General features: G+C 34.8%; 1 protein-coding gene across 1 annotated transcript; it reads left to right on the plus strand.

Moving 5' to 3' along the window:
- The first annotated feature begins 705 nt into the window (after nucleotides 1-705).
- LOC129363606 (nuclear GTPase SLIP-GC-like) lies at nucleotides 706-16,306 on the plus strand. Its single transcript, XM_055035804.1, is given in 23 exon segments — nucleotides 706-1,146; nucleotides 1,258-1,339; nucleotides 2,321-2,433; nucleotides 2,730-2,772; nucleotides 2,888-2,928; nucleotides 5,773-5,797; nucleotides 5,920-6,003; nucleotides 6,825-6,918; nucleotides 8,216-8,432; nucleotides 8,524-8,587; nucleotides 8,590-8,747; nucleotides 9,704-9,907; nucleotides 9,989-10,164; nucleotides 10,388-10,478; nucleotides 10,918-11,005; nucleotides 11,117-11,238; nucleotides 11,805-11,981; nucleotides 12,054-12,208; nucleotides 12,351-12,468; nucleotides 12,583-12,691; nucleotides 12,771-12,904; nucleotides 15,228-15,309; nucleotides 15,401-16,306. Coding segments are annotated over 22 exon segments (2,439 nt in total). The 5' UTR covers nucleotides 706-1,146; nucleotides 1,258-1,272; the 3' UTR covers nucleotides 15,478-16,306.
- Nucleotides 16,307-17,400: the final 1,094 nt, after the last annotated feature.

Raw genomic sequence — 17,400 nt, forward strand, 5'->3', positions numbered from 1 at the left:
TAATGTCTGAGCAAATCTTGAAATCATTTTTATCCACAACTTTGTGTTGATCAGATAAACTCCAAACAAAATACATTAAAGAAGCTGGCTGTAATGTTACAGGGGTTACCTTTACAAGACACTACAGCTGGATAAATTATTGCTTCAAATTCTAGTAATTCATGTGAAAAAAGTGCTAGAGTGCATATTATTTGATTTAAACGAGATTCAAAACCACAAATTTCTCTCTGTACTTTCTTGATTGAATGAATAAGGTATTTTTGAATGATAACAAGGCATATATGAAATTAGGAGACGCAAACAACATACCGAACAACTTCATTCAAACACCTGTCCTTTGTAAAGTATGGAAGGTACAGTATAATACAGGATATCAAAAATAAGTTTGTAAATGGAGGAAACAATGCACCACTCAAAATTCTTTAGGCATTGAGTTACCATATACTTAATTATGTTTATTATCTGATATGATTATGTTCTTTCATCTTGGCATGAGGTAATTGACCATCATTAGATGTTAAGTGCCACGGCTAAATGTTCAGTTGATGTTCCTGTTTTGCTTTGCTTCTCTGATTTGTTTTCAAAACTCCAGCAAATATGGAAAAGGAAGAGATCATGAAAGCTTTGAATAACAGAATCTGTTTACATCTTATTTATTGTTTACTTTCTTGTTTATTTAAGTGATGCATATTATATTATGAAACATTTAGTTGCATGTGTATAGTTACATGCCAACAATTCCTCTGCAAAGTATTTGTCAAGAAAACATAACTTAAAGAGGTCATTTCAAAGAAGTTATGCAAATGATTAACTAGGAAAAAAGACAAGGAAAGCAAAACTTATCCTCACAAACTCTTAAAAAGATTAGTCATTGTACCGTTGTTGTAAAGAATAAGCACTCAACTACACTTTCGTTTTATGAAGCCACTCCTCTCTAACGTTTCCCTCCTTGTTTTTGTGAGAAGCCTTATATTCCACCTTCCTTCATCTCCATTTTCAGAAATAGTGAACGGCCTCTTTGCAAAGAATCTGGTGAAATTCCACTTTAAATTTTAAATTGTTTTCAAAACTTGTTTTTTGGCTTTTTCATTTGTTCTCACCTTTTTTTGGCCAAACTTCTTCTGTCTTCATCATTTTCATTAACAGGTAAGACTTTTCCTTTTTAAGTTATAGATTGGATTTTTATATAGATGATTCTAACTGTATTAAAAATGTCATGTTAAGCTGCTCATTAAGACATCATGGTTTCTCTTGCAGTTGCATGTTTGCGTCATGGATGACTTTGTTTGCGCGATATTAATTGACTGGGACCTAAGCGAATGGATAGAAACATTTAGAGGTTAAGTATAGCATTTCTTTGTTGTAGTGTTTTGAGGAAATCAAGATCTTTATATTGCAAAAGAAATTCCATCAATATAAATGCACTTCACTAGCTGTGACATAATTTTTTATGCATAAATGTGGCACAAGCCATGGTTGGTACAGCATGTACTTTACACCTCATAATGCTCTGAAAGTAAAGGAAGACTCTGACATAAATGAGTTATTAAGCAAGACAATGAGATAATCACAGGAAAGTCAGTGTGCAACACACCTGACCTAAAACTGAAAACATCAAGATGTCAGATAACTTCACATGAGTCACATCAACAGGGTCAGATCTCTGAGACACAAAAGCAGGTGAAATGGCTACAAGCTTTTGCTGTATAATATGAAATACAGCAGGACCATAAAAGATAAAATAAAGCAAAGTTTTTAGGGGTGCCAATAATTGTAGAAACACTAATTTTGTAAAAAACGTAATATTTCTTGATGCATGATTTTCTGTTTCTATTCATTTAACATACTTTTGTAAAGTTTAATAAACAAATTAACTTTTTCCTTTAAAAATATAAAACAAAAGATTTGTGGACACATCATTAGCATTAAAATGACTTTAAGTGTGGACATTGTGGACCCTCCCAGAAGTTCTGCATCCTGGTTACAAATTATGACAAACAATCTTAGTGTTAAACACTGAATGTCACTGTGTTATCAACAATGTTACAAAAATAATAATTGGATTAAATAGTCAATAAAATTCAGTGCAAATTTAAATGTGACATTAGGCCCTGACGAAATCATTGACACAACCTTTATGGCAAATAGAAACATCCTCAATTCATACATTTCTTTAACTACTGATGTTGTGGGGACCAACTATGGTCTTCATCATTTTCACAAAAATACATTTGTCTCTCCACTCTTTATGAAACATATTTTTCAACTTTAAAATGTAATTTTTATCACTTACTGCTAACAAACAATTTTTTCATTAAAGAACAAGGAATTGTTGAGAAATGTCTGTACAGCCTTAAGGAGCAAGACTTGGAAAAATTGATTCCCAAAGTGGGACCAAGAGCACTTTTCAGAAAGAATCTGAAACTGTTAAAGGTAATTTGCAACATCACATGACAAGCATGTGTGTTTTAATCACAACATTCATATCCTGTGTAAATATATTGTCTTGCACCCTAACTTTTAGATGGTGCTTATAAGTAAAACTAAATATATCATTAACGGTCACAATAATGACTATAAACTTATGGATTCTTGGACATTTGCAAATAACACATTGATGTTATTTGCAAATGTCCAAGAATCCATTAGATAACAGACAGTGCTGTGGATCGATGAGGCATTTGCATCAGTGCAAATCTGTCATCACATTCTTCCTGTTTTACCTGCAGAAAAAAAAAAACAGAAATGAGGACACATCGCCTTTTTCTTTGGCGGTGAGTTCAACAGATTGAACTAAATGTTATTTACAGTTATCAATAAAAACACTGAGATGGATTAAAATTGTGACATTAATATATTACCTGTATGTCACCACATTATGTAATTTATATTGAACAGAAACAGAAAAACGCAACTGTTCAGACTGAGGTAAGTATGAGAGTTTTGTCCTTAACTAAATTTCAGTTATCTATGTTGAATTGACAACTGGCTGTTTTACACAAAGTGTTTATATTTTTTATATAATTTTTAAAATAACTAATCTTTCATTACGTTCTTAATCAAATATCTCATCCAGGGTCTTTGTACATCACACCAACTAAAGACAAGGAGCCTTTTATCTTCTCCCCTGGATTGAGTGAAAACTATCCCTAAACTATTCCTTAACATTCCTGCACTGCAGTTGAGCCTAAACCACAAGCTGTCACTGCAAATAAATGTCTCCAAGCCTTAAACCAGTAGTTCTGAAAGTTTTGAATACTGACTGTCTTTGGAGGAAGACCAATTTTCATCATCTTCTATGTCACACTTAGTGGCTCTGATGACAGTGTTGCTTCTGGTCAGCCATTTAGTAATTTAACATAGATGGAAACCAGATTGTTTCAATAATCTTTTTTCAGCAGCAGCAAAAAGAAATCAATTTTTTCAGAACCTCCATGACTTTCAAGTTGAAGGTTATCTCAATTGGCCAAAAAATGAATTAAAATTATTATTTTACAGCATTAGTGTCTCCAAATATAATAACAATAATAAAAAAGCATAAGACTATAACAAGAATTAACTCCTGTCGTTAGACTGCAGGTGATGTTCCATGCAGGAACATTGAGGCTTAGAGTGGCATTTGAAAACTGAGGCTGTTTGATAAAATACTTGTTCACAACACATTAATACAAATAAAAACACAACACAAGGATTATGTTGGTTATTATGCAGTAGCCAGCCCCGCCCTAATCCTCACAACCCCTCTGCCCTGACTAATGACCAGCTCTCCGTCTAACCGGTCCGGAAAGTTCCTGAAGCCTGGGTTTTACCCTGTAGAAGGTCTGAGAGGAACAATCTGTCTAAGCAGGTGTCGAGAGATAATCGTCTAGCTCTAACTACCTACTATCCAGAAGTTATGACCCTTTTCAGTTAAGAAGCAATCAGTTGAGTAGAGTCACGACTGCATAACTCCAATAACCATTTCTGTTAACAGTAGCCCTCTCTCTAAGAATAACGAGCACTTGTTAATGGCTAGAATATTTTCAGTGACTTTGTAAGTCCCAGAGTCATTATTTTATATGTCAACTAAAGGAAAGTCCAAAGCCACCACTTTTCTAGAACAATGATCATGGATTTTGCATTAAATAGAAGAACCATTACTAATATGACTCAATTAATTTCAATGTTTACAAACCTCATGAGAATTTAAATATATATATATATATATATATATATATATATATATATATATATATATATATATATATGTATTTATTTGAGCAAGCTTTAAGCAGGAGTAAATGGCAAACAGATTTATTTTTTAATGATTACAAATTTGAAAGAGTAAAATTATATTTGAATAAAATCAACATACATATCTCCTAACACGTCTACCTAAACTGTAGGTACTAAAGAAGTCTTTTGGGTGCAGGCAACTCATACCCAGATGACAGTGGATCTCAGCAGCAAAAGAATTCATTTTCTTGGTTAGAATCTTATTTTGGTGTGATGAATCCTCCTTGAACAGGAACAAAGCTGAGCTGGTAGTTATCTTTCAAACATCCCAAATCTTCATCACCTTGGTGATCTTTGTCCTGTCCCCAAATCCTTGCCAGTTCTTGAGATCTTTTGGGTTGAGTGTAGAGCCTCGGTCGAATTAGGAGTCAGAGTTATTGAGCATCGGGTCCCGTCTTCCTTCCAGCGAAGTGTAAGCTTGTCTTCCCTCTGGGTCCGGGTGAGGCTTCCTCGTTGATTTCTTGGCCCGCTGTTGCTCGTTCCACTTGCTGAAGATGAAGAACCCCAGTTCTCTGTTTCTCCGCTTATTTATACTCTATTCCCCCACTGTGTGTATGGGGAGCAGATTACATGATTTCTTAAGTATTTGATTACTTCATACGAGGCCTGCTCGCTTACACCAGGTCCCCTGATTACTTCATCCTCTACTTGCCCCAGGCCTCTGGGCCCATTGCCCAGATGTCCTTTTCCAGCGATGAGTCAGGCCTGTCCACACCCATTACCAGAACATGTCCAGGCTTGCCTTTGCACTCAAAGACTGTCCCTATGCTTTTTATACTCATCAACACAACCACTTTTAATACATTTCTTCAATCCTACCTTCTTAATACTCATTTCTATTGATTCAATGTGATTATACTTTCAACTTGTAATTCGTTGTTTAACTGATTTACATAATTATCAACAATAAACTTCAGAATTTACTTACTTCATAATCACCGATACTTGACCGACACTTCAACATAATACGTTTTCCCATAATCAACATTAAATCAGCATGCAAGATTACTTCAGTCTCTCAGGCCTGTTATGGTCTGTTTTTTACGTGAACGTGGACAGATCTCACCTCCTCATACCAGTTTTCATGACAGTTAACAAACTTGATTCATCAGCAATGGACCAACCTTGTGCATCAATTTACAAGTCACTGCTTTTTTGGATTACTTGCTCCTGGGCAAATATTCCTCTGTTCACAGAAAATCATATCTTGACCCTCAACCTATAGTTTAGTTTTCTTCTTGTTAAATACTTTGACCTAAGGGTTTGGCAATTGTGAAACTTTGAGGAAAATATGCTGCATTATTAACTGAGAATATTATTGATCCCTGAAGCCTTTTAAAACTTCAGCAATCTAGCTTTTAAAAACTTTACTAGAGATACTAAATCACTCTTTACCATTGACTAAAGGGAGATTTATTTGCTACATTACAAAAGATTAAAAAGTATTTGTCCCATTACATGATGTGAAAGCAGTTAAATAAATCTGTTCATTCTCAGGTACATCCATCCACAAGTAATGGAGGTGAGAATTAAAGTTTATTACATATTTCTTACATATGTAACTTGTTACAAAAATAAATCCTTGTTAGAAATCCTTTAAACATTTTTTTTTTCTCCTTTTTGGGTCTGAAGATACAAAAAAAGGAAAGAGAAAGTTGGATCTAGAGGAGTTTAAGAAAGGAGAACCAACAGCCAAACGGTTTCGCAGGAGTATGTCATCTTTGTCAGGTAATTATTCATAAAAATGACAACAGGCAATTAAAAGAATAAAAGCTTGTCACAACCCATCTTACAAAGAAGTAAGTTGAGTTGGTGCCACCGAATGGCACCAACTCAAACTGCCAGATACTTGGAGATCATGCCACACCTATACATTGTACAACACTAGGCTAGAGCTCCACAGCATCAAAACCTCACACTAACAGTTTTAAATAGATTCGCTACATTATAAAGTAGATCACTCTACAGAAGTCGACCATCTTGTGCCAACTTTTACGCCGTCCCGCGTTTTTCACCCTCTGTAATGGGTGAGTGTCCAGTCCCTTTGTCTTCCAGTTGCTATGCAGATCCCCTCTGATATACAGCAATGACCCCTCCCTTTTTTATTTTTCATTTTATTTCAGCCTTACACATTTATTAAAATTTAGCTAATTTTACTGCAGATGTTAATTTGCAGATGTCAGCTGCAAATTAAATTATTTAAGATGGATGAATTATAACTAGTATTGTTTGTGATCATCAAAAAAACACATCTAATGCAAAACAAAATAACAGAAACTTCAAACCACAGGAATGTGAGCAAGTTCAGACATAGATAATAGGAACAGCATCTTGTTCAGACCAGAGCATGCAAAAGTGTTAAACCACTTTCATCACACAGTTTATGATGCACTTGTTGTCAAAGCAATATTCAAAACTGTGTCTGGTTTATGATATGTATTATCACCATGTTAAAGCCAGTATCAACGGCCTGGGACTCAAAATCCTTCTCAGTTCAAATTCATAGTTCAGGCAAATGTAATTTTCCTCTTATTCTTTTTAAATAACAGAACTAAGACTGCAATCTAAAGTGAAAAATGTTATGAAAGATGTTCTGGATAAACTACGCAATCAAGAAAACACAAAGCTGAATTCTTTCCTAAGGTGAGTACATATGAAGTCTGCTTGACTAGTTTTCATGGTTTTAATTCAGATTACTTTATTCTTTTGGGCTATGGCTACTTCTATATGAGTTAAAACCAGAACAAGAGCTGATCTGTCTATTGGCTGTCCATACAAAGATCATTATTTGTTAGAGGCTCTTTTCTCATCTGCATATAAATTGACTCAGGGTCTCATGCTGAAAGGAGTTTGCAGCTTCCATAGTAAATATTGGCGTACAGACAAATTTAGAAAAGTGTGACACAAAAAAGTTCAGATGAACAAAGCCGCGGCTTCCGCAAATTTTTATGGCAGGTAAAAAGTTTACGTATAGTTTTGCAAAATTTTACGGCAAGCTCATTTAGATACATGCCGACTTGTGCAATAAGGTTGCCGTAAGCACACTTTATATGTGAGGCTCAAGATCATGTCTAAAGCACAATCTTCTCTCCCTCTGCTTCCTCCATAACTCCTCTTCCTTCTCTAGACATGAAGGCTTGACCTTTGTTTTAGCCTCTAAAATTTCAACAAACTGGGCATTTGCCAACCAAATGATGTTCATATAGAAAGTTCTTGTACCTGTGTCTCTAGTAAAGAATGATTTGTTTGCCAGATCACTTTAGGTAAATGTAGTAAATAAGGGGAACAACATCTCTTAAGGAAGTCTGGAGGCATGAGAGCTCATTTGACCTGGTTCACAATAAAATCACTGCAGTGAAACACAGATGGTATTGGCAAAAGCAATACAATTCATTTAACCAAACCCAAACTCCTGAAAGATACAAAAACATTTGTAATGTACAGACCAAATTTCCCTTTACAAAGTACAAGTCTGACCACAAATTGTTCTTCTTCAAGTTTTGTGGGGGTTCTAGTCAATTCTGAAGATGATTCGGTATTTCAATCCCACTGATCCAGGCATGTGGAGAATACAATTTACTATCGTTACATTAACAACACAACAAATACTATCCTGAAATTTCTGAAGCTATGCTTTTGTTATCACCAAGCTATTGGCAGAGTCTCAGTCTTTATGTGATGATGATGTTTGTTCATATTTTCCTCCATTGGTGTTGACTGTATTTGCTGTGTAATGATGGAACAAGTTCAATGCCTCCTCTTCCTTACTCATAGTTTTCTGCTAAGACATCAAAATCTTTTCCAATCTCCTCGTATTTACAAAAGACTTCAAAATTCCTGTTTCAATGAAATTTTAAATATAAATATGAATTCTAAAACTTACACATCAATTAATATGTTTTAAAAGTTAATAAATCAAAACATCTTTATTTTTTCACAGGGATAAAATTAAGGATCTGGAGACAGACAGAAGAGAAATGGTTGGTGTCTTTGGTAAAACTGGAGCTGGAAAGACCAGTTTGATAAACGCTCTCATTGAGGAGAGAAAACTTTTGCCATCTGGAGATGTTGATGCATGCACTTCAGTCATGATTAAAGTGGAGGCAAACATGTCCAATACAAAGTATGAGGCACATATTGAATTTATTACAAAAGAGGTAAAAGAACTAAAGAAATAATTCCTTCTATTTCACATAAACTGAAGAATCACAATGTAATAGAGCTCATCAAACATTTTTTTATGTCCAGGAATGGAAAGATGAGTTGTGGTCAGTGAGTCAGTTTCAAGAGAATACTGGAGATAAAAAAAAAAGTATGAAGATGATGATTATCAGGATGTTGCTGAAAAGCTGTCTGCACTCTATGGAGAGGAATGGAAACAAAAATCTTCTGGACAACTAATGGACCCCAAATATTTCAGAGAAATACCAGAATTTCTTCAATCCACAGAAAAGATACTGTCATGTGAAACAGTAAGTAAAACCAGAAAAGCCAAAATCAGGAATAACTAGAAATATATAAGAAGCTTCATTTAATCATTTATATGCCACAAATAATAAAGAGAATGGTATTTTAGTCATATTTTATTAATTTATGTAATTAAACCACTTGAAAATGGCCACAAATGTTATGAACTTATTAAATATGGAGAGAGGGTTTGCTGACAACAATGTGCAGGCCGAACATCTAATGCTGCTCATCCTCTTTAACTAAAACACCAGAGATCTCATTTATTAAGTATTGTGTAGGATCCATTCTAAAAGTATATTTGCATAAATACCCAAAAGGTGTTTACATACACACCTGGCTGACCACGACTCTTCAATTTTGTTCTACAAATCTCAGCTAAAGCTAAATATTTACACAGAAGGTTCCATTTCCTTCTGTGAAGGATCTTTGAATTAGTATATTAGTACAGCTGCAAACCAACATTTAAACATAAATTGTTGATGCAAAGCAGCTCATGTATTTTTGTGTTTATTTAAGTACTAATTTGTCAATAAATAATGCCAGCGTCCACAGTTCATATTTTTAAAGAATTATTTTTTCATAGAAGTTACAGAAATTATTAGGAATTTTTGAAATGTTTGAAAGCTGAATGGGTATAATAACACTTTGCATCCATCTGTTTCTGGTTAAGAACCTAAATAACAGACTGAAAACAATAAATATATTTCCTCTCAAGCTCATCTGTCTATTTAATAATTTAGCAGCAGCATGGGGTGTTGAATTAAAAATGTTGCTTATTTTATATACAGTATATAGTTTTGAACTGAAATGTAATTATTTGCAATAAATTAATTACAGACCCTGCTATTAACTCAATTTCTTCATAAAACTGATAACTTGGTCTTGCAAATTAAACTAAACAAGAACTTTTGATTTAAAGTCAAATTTCCCATGTTTACCTTCTTTCCATTTTTTGCAGGCTAAACAGCTATCTGCTAAAATGATTAAATACACAAGAACTGAATCAAATCATGGAGGGGAAACAGAACGAACCAGGTGGTATTGGCCTCTTGTAAAGTGTGTGACTGTCAAAGTGCCAGATGATTTTCCCCAACACATCACTCTTGTGGACCTTCCTGGAAATGGAGACCGTAACAAGAGCAGAGATACAATGTGGAAAGGGGTAAAGTGCTGCTATCTAAAGAAAACAGAAACATATCAGCACATATTATTGATCATTATAATATATTTGTTGCTGTTCCAGATTGTTGGGAACTGTTCTACTGTGTGGATCGTCACTGAAATCAACCGAGCAGCATCAGAGAGAGAATCCTGGGAAATCTTGAATAGTGTCAGTAGTTTCATAGGAAACGGTGGGGAGTGCAGAAACATTCACTTTATCTGCACAAAATCTGATGTTATCGAAGACTCTACTGATCAGTAAGTGAAATGAGGAAACAAAAGTGTGCAAAACATTTAATACTGAAGACATGTTCTTAAAAATTAGTAATTGGAAAACTCAACAGGAGTTTCGTTCGCAAATCTTCATCCTCTTTCCACTAAACTCTATAAAAATTGAACTTGTCAATAAATAGGATTACGTGGAGAATCTAATTTTTTCAGCTGAAACAACTTTAAGGATCAATATGTCTTTTTCCATCAGTTCAGCTGAACTTCAGGCTGAAATCCTCAGAAGAAACATGAAAGTAAAGGAAGCAGTGCGCAAAGAATTCAACAAGCTACACAAGATTAAGGTGAGCTTTGCATGTCAAGACAACAACTAAATAAATACTTTCTAATAATTTTATTACGGTTCAAAGTAACTCTAAACAAGTGGGTTTTAAGTGTTAATGCTGCTTCTGTCTGTTTAGTTCTGGTTCTGGCTTGCAGAGCAACCAAAAGACTTGTTTTGTATTTTGGTGCTAAGCTGTTCAATAATTTATAAGGTAACAACAGTATCTTGAAGCCTATTGTCTTAACTACACAGGGTCAGTGTAAGGACTTTAGAACTGAGGTGATGTGCTCTATCCTCCTGGTTTCAGTGAGAAAGTGAACAGACACATTCTGTAAAGTTGCTTTTTGTAGACAAACCTGTGAAAACACTTGAAGTAATCAATGTGACTAAAGATGAATGAGTTTCTGTAGGTCTAGCTGGAATCTTAATTTCTGGAAAATATAATCTGTTTTACGTAGAAACACTTCAGTGATGACTCTTTCAAAGTGTACACAGTGAGCTCCAAAGAGTTTCAGAAACCAACGATTCTCAGTCCAGAGAACACTGGTATGTTAAATTTGTAATTTCTCTGAATGTTTTGTTGGTAACTCAGATCCTCTCAGCAATCTGGCTGTGACACTGTTGAAATAAAAGTTAATAATATTTTTGCTTTCACAGAAATCCCCAAGCTTCAAAATTTTTTGCAAAAGCTCAATGACGATCACTCAGAAACGCTGAACTATGTTTCTGGAGCTCATGGGATTCTCTCTTTGATTCATGGAGCCAGCTTGGAAAAACAGGTGAATTTCCTCAAACCTCCAAGTCTCTCCATAACCTTTGACCTCCACATAACTCTGACTTTTCTGCACATCATCCTTCTTCACAGACTCCGAGACCCAATCTCTTTGTCTCTCCTTTATACCATTAGATTGAAAATTTAAAGTTGAGTTGGCCATATAATCTCCAGTATCAGCTGAAACACAGCATTTCTATCTCCTTTCAAAGCCAGTTCACTTTTTATATGCAGTGCTCTAAATTGCCATTTTCTATCTGTCATTTGATTTTTTATTTATTTATGAATTTAATTATTGTGCATTGATTCATTGATCTCTATAAATTCTCCTGAGGTGTTTGGTTGTGCGTGTGTGTATGAACATGATTGTCCTGTCTGTCTCTGTGTTGGACGATGGATTATTGTGCATTTAATTCACATTAGATCTTGGAAGAAGTTTTTGAATAAGCTGCTTGTTTTTTCCTCTTATTGTCATTATTATTAAAACAAGCTTCAGAGGAAAGATTAAAGACTCTTTCATAAACAGTTACCAGTTTTTACAACATGTACTAACAAGGAGTTGCCTTTTTTCAGACTGGAATACACACAGAAGTTTGTGAAAAGCTTGAGAGAAACATAGCTCTCCACCATGATACAATACAAAAAGCAATGGAAAGAGCTTACCGGGTTTTTGAGGAATGCCTGTCTGAAGGGGTTGAACAATCAAAAAGCTCATGTGAAAAAACGCTGCATAACTTTCTCCATCCTCAGGTATGTTACTTGACAGTATCCACAGAGTTCATTGAAATTTTCTCGCATTTGAAATAATGTCTTATTTTTCAGGGAAAGCGTGGTGGTGGTTATCACGGAACATTAAAGTGCGTTTTCAAAAATGGTGGAGTCCACAAACCCAAAAACGGAGAACAAATCAACCTCAACATGAAACTCACTTCATTCCTGACTGACAGCATTGATGAGGAATTCAGAAAAACCTTCCCGTAAGAATTTAATACGTATGAAAAGTCTTGTTCAACTCTGATGAAAGTTTGAAATTTGTAAATCCACAATTCAAGGGTTTATTAAAAGAAAATTATGATAAAGTACCATTTTAAATGACTTCAGCATATTAAAATGTTTCAGAAATGACCGTAACTGTGGCCCATTTAATGGTGTCATTGACAAGTTTTCACTTGACACTGAAAGTCTGAGGGAAAAGTACAAAGAGGTGGAACTGCAGCTGATATTTCTCAAGACAGAGGTAAACAATAGAGAAAATATGCAATGCAAGCATTGCAACAATTTATCAGATTTGAATCAAATCAATTTCTCTTTAGTTTTGTCAGTAAAGTTGCTTTTCTAACATGTCTCATAGGAGGAAAAATTAAAGAAAAAGCTGAACAAAAGGATAAGAGACCAAAAGAAAATAATGTACAACAGTCTGACAAAGACAATTGAGGAGACCATGCAAGAATGCTACAAGAGTGAGAATTACAAAAATTTTATTTTACGATAAAACATGTTTAAAATCTTTCTTACCATTTGTGATTGATTTTGTTTCAGCTGCAGCAGGACACTCAAAATCTGGTATGCTGGAGAAAATGAGAGAAACAGTAAAAAAACATGTTCAGGAATCAAAGGACACCATGTTTGCAAAGGCGAAAGATGACATGTTGAACCACCTCCAGGACTTAAAGGTTTGTCCTTATTTAAATGTTAAAACAGTATTTATGTTGCTCATTCAGAGCAAAATCTAAACTATCCATGTAACAAATATATCAGAAACAAAGTCCACAATTACTCACACTCAATATACAGTTGTGGTCAAAAGTTTACATACACTTGTATAAAACATAATGTTATGGCTGTCTTGAGTTCCCAATAAGTTCTACAACTCTTATCACAACTGTGATAGAGTGATTGGAACACATACCTGTTTGTCACAAAAACAGTCATAAAGTTTGGTTCTTTCATAAATTTATTATGGGTCTGCTGAAAATGTCACCAAATCTGCTGAGTCAAAAATATACATACAGCAACAAAATTGTCAATTTTGGTGATGTAGAGAGTTGTGTAAATCAAATTAGCTTCATGTCATGGTCTCTTCACTTCTTGTAAGTGATTCTGATTGACTACAGCTGTTCACTTCTCATGAGCCCATTGAAATAGGGCTCATTTGACCCTGTGATTAAACTCAGCCACAAAAGCTACAATGGGAAAGTCAAAGGAACTCAGAGTGGATCTGAAAAAAGCGAATTATTGACTTGAACAAATCAAGAAAATCACTTGGAGCCATTTCAAAGCAGCTACAGGTCCCAAGAGCAACTGTGCAGACAATTTTCGCAAGTTTCAAGTGGATGGAACATTTGTGTCACTGCCATGATCAGGAAGAAAACGCAAGCTATCACATGCTGCACAGAGGAGATTGGTCAGGATGGTCAAGAGTCAAACAAGAATCACCAAAAAGCAGGTCTGCAAGGATTTGGAAGCTGATGGATCGAAGGTGTCAGTCTCCACAGTCAAGTGTGTTTTACATCGCCATGGACTGAGAAGCTGCCGTGCAAGAAAGAAGCCCTTGCTCCAGAAAAGACACCTTAAGACTCGGCTGAAGTTTGCTGCTGATCACATGGATGAAGATAAAACCTTCTGGAGGAAAGTTCTGTGGTCAGACAAAACAAAAATTGAGCTGTTTGGCCACAACACCCAGCAATATGTTTGGAGGAGAAAAGGTGAGGCCTTTCCCAGGAACACCATGCCTACTGTCACGCATGGTGGTGGTAGTATTATGCTTGGGCTGTTTGCTGCCAGTGGAACTGGTTCTTTGCAGAAAGTAAATGGGATAATGAAAAAGGAGGATGACCTCCAAATTCTGCAGGAAAACTTAAAACCATCAGCCGAAGGTTGGGTCTGGGTGCAGTTGGGTGTTCCAACAGGACAATGACCCAAAACACACATCAAAAGTGGTAAAGAATGGATAAACCAGGCTTTTAGAATGGCCTTCCCAAAGTCCTGAATTAACCCCATTGAGAACATGTGGACAGTGCTGAAGAAACGGGTTCATGCAAGAAAACCATCACATTTAGCTGAACTGCACCAATTCTGTCAAGAAGATTGGTCAATCATTCGACCTGAAGCTTGCCAGGAGCTTGTGGATGGCTACCAAAAGTGCCTAGTTGCTGTGAAAATGGCCAAGGGACATGTAACCAAATACTAATGTTGCTGTATGTATATTTTTCACCCAGCAGATTTGGTGACATTTTCAGCAGACCCATAAAAAATGTATGAAAGAACCAAACTTTATGACTGTTTTTTGTGACAAACAAGTATGTGTTCTGATCACTCTATCACAGAAAAATAAGAGTTGTAGAACTTATTGGGAACTCAAGACAGCCATGACATTATGTTTTATACAAGTGTATGTAAACTTTTGACCACAACTGTATTTCAATGGTCTTGATAAAAAAATCAATGTGGCAAAAATATGTCAGAGTCATGATAACATGCACTATAATAAGGTTCCCACAGTATTCAGTAGAATAAAAAGACCCACAGCATTAGAAATCATATCTAATAGTGGGCTGAGGTACATTCTTACTTCACATAAACCTGAAGTGTTTTGATGCTTGGAAGATATATTTCTATATGATAATTTACACATTCCATCAAAAACTTAATGCGGTTTTTTTTTCTGGTAATAAATTTGTAGTAAATGATCCTCGACAACATCTCTGACTAAAAGTTCTGCTTTTTCATTAGACCAGTGGCACTCTGTTAGATTATAGTACTGCACAAAACCAAGTGTTTTAAATCTTTCAATAAACTGAGTTTATTAAAACTTTGTTTTGTGTAAAAATAGTTTCAAATTCTTGAAAAGAATCTAAAACATTGTTTGATTCTTTTAGATTCTTTAGCTAAAAGAATGTAAAAATAAAACGTATAATTATTTAACTCTGCAATTACTCATGCATCTATGAGCTTTAGACTTTTACATTAAAAATAAAGACTTTAATGTTAAATTAGGTGGAAGTTCTGAAAACAATGAAGGACACTTGGGACAACTCCATGGACCTCTCCCTCAGGACAGATTGTCAATCAATTCCAGGTAAAGCAAAACTTATTTGTCTTTGAAATGTGGCTTAAAATACGTTCTGTAAATATTTGATGCTACATCTCATCAAAAACTGCTTTGTTAGATGTTTTAGCAGAGCTCAAAATGGTGAAGAAACTCTACAGTGAGCTTAAGAACAGCTCAAATGAAGAAAGCTCATGAAAACGGTAAAGTATTGAATCTTGTTTTCAACATTGATCAATGGTGTATATGACATCAATAGAACATCATCCTTTCAAATTAACAGCTCCTCTGAAACCATGACAAGAATCTCCATAAGGGAAGCTTCTGCTCTGTCTTCATGTCTTCACATCAATGATTCTCATTCTGCTCATTTTGGGAACGTTTGAAGGAGAAATAGTCTCCATTAGTAGATCCTTTGCAGTTCTTACTTGTTTTGTGTAACAACTTTCAGGGTGGTACAGCGACGTTTTCCTCTATTTTAACCTAATATTGTAAATTAACCTACTTAGAAACTTCCTGACATCATCAACTGAAACAACTTTGCTCCAAGATTATTCATTTAAAAAAATATATATTACCATTACATCTTTCTTCATGTTTGTTCATCATTTCTTGTGAAATAATGCTTGTATAGAAATCATTATAGTAATTAATGATTTCTAAAAATAAAAAAAACTCATTGAAAAAGTCAACAAAAAAATTGTTTTTTTTCATTTTGAAAGACTTGAGACTTTTTTGTAGCGAATGATTTCTGTTTGTTAAACTGGAGAAAGAAACATGTCACAAGTGAAGCTTTAGATAAGACTGAACTTTATTACTGTATAATAAAGATAAAGAGTTTTAAGTGTTTCACAAACGTTTATCAAAGTTTTCTTTAATTAATCTAGAACCATTTATTCAAGGTTTAGCTTGTCCAATTCAGGTTTTATGCTTATTTTACATAAAGTTAGTTTTATCATGTCTGAACACCAATCACCATTTATGTGTTTCACAAATAAAGATTTTAATTACTTTCAAACTGAGTTAAAAATAGACAGTTTTGCCTGTACATGTTTTTATTTTTATCTGTTTGTTGCTGTTATTAAAAGGTGAAATAAATAATATGGCTTGAATTGATTTTTTTGTTCACTTTGTATAATGGACACACTCACACAAACCTTATTTCTTCCTAAAATAAAATCCATCTTTTGAAAACAAACCTAACAATAAAGGAAAGTCTCACACCTCTAAGAATATGTTTAAATGTTGTATGAAGAAGGGTTTCCAGGTCAGTGATCATGAGCGTCTTCTTCAGAATATTTAACATGTGGATTTTCAGCCTCATTCTCTCAGGGTTCAGAGGAACCTTTATACATTTTATATTATAACAATTGATAAGATGGAGGTGTAGGAAATTTTGTCACTGATAGCTGCAGTGATACATTTTGGAAATAGTTGCCTCTCACTTTGAACGCAACATATAAGATTATCAGTTACTGCTACAATGAAGAGTTATATATACCTGAATATTGTGTAATTCTTCAGACTTTGTTTTGGGACCATGGATGAGTCTGGTTATAAAATCATCTGGGTCTGTGTTGTCAGAAATAAAACACACTAAACATACAACACACTTCCACTATTTTAGCTAAAAGAAAATCAAGAGATGCTCTAACTTTTCCCCTTCATGGCACCAGAACCTGCTGCAAAGAGCTTTTATATTTCAACATGTGTGCATCAGTAGTTCTTTACTCTGCTTCTCTGTCATCTCTGCACCACGATCCACTCAGCTTGGATGCAGTGTGCAATAATATAGAGTGAATTATCGGCACAGCCGATAGAAATTCAGAGACCTGTTGAGAAAAACTTTACCATGAAAACAGATTTTAATCCGACATCAATGAGCTCCTATCTGATTCCTATCTGATGGGGTCCAATCTGTTCAGTATTTTCAACCTTGGTGAACACATTACTAATCCAGCACACAGATTTATTTATTTTTCTTCACTGAGACATATTTGTCACACTGTGCACTGGTGCTGTTTTATAGATTATGTAAAATGACAATACATTTTTAAGGTTAAAAGAGAATCACGTCTGTCAACATATCCAGTAATTTTACATTTTTCTGGTACTAATTTC

The sequence above is a fragment of the Poeciliopsis prolifica genome, unplaced genomic scaffold (assembly GCF_027474105.1).
Source record: "Poeciliopsis prolifica strain line A6 unplaced genomic scaffold, Auburn_PproV2 SCAFFOLD010, whole genome shotgun sequence".
Lineage (NCBI taxonomy): Eukaryota > Metazoa > Chordata > Actinopteri > Cyprinodontiformes > Poeciliidae > Poeciliopsis > Poeciliopsis prolifica.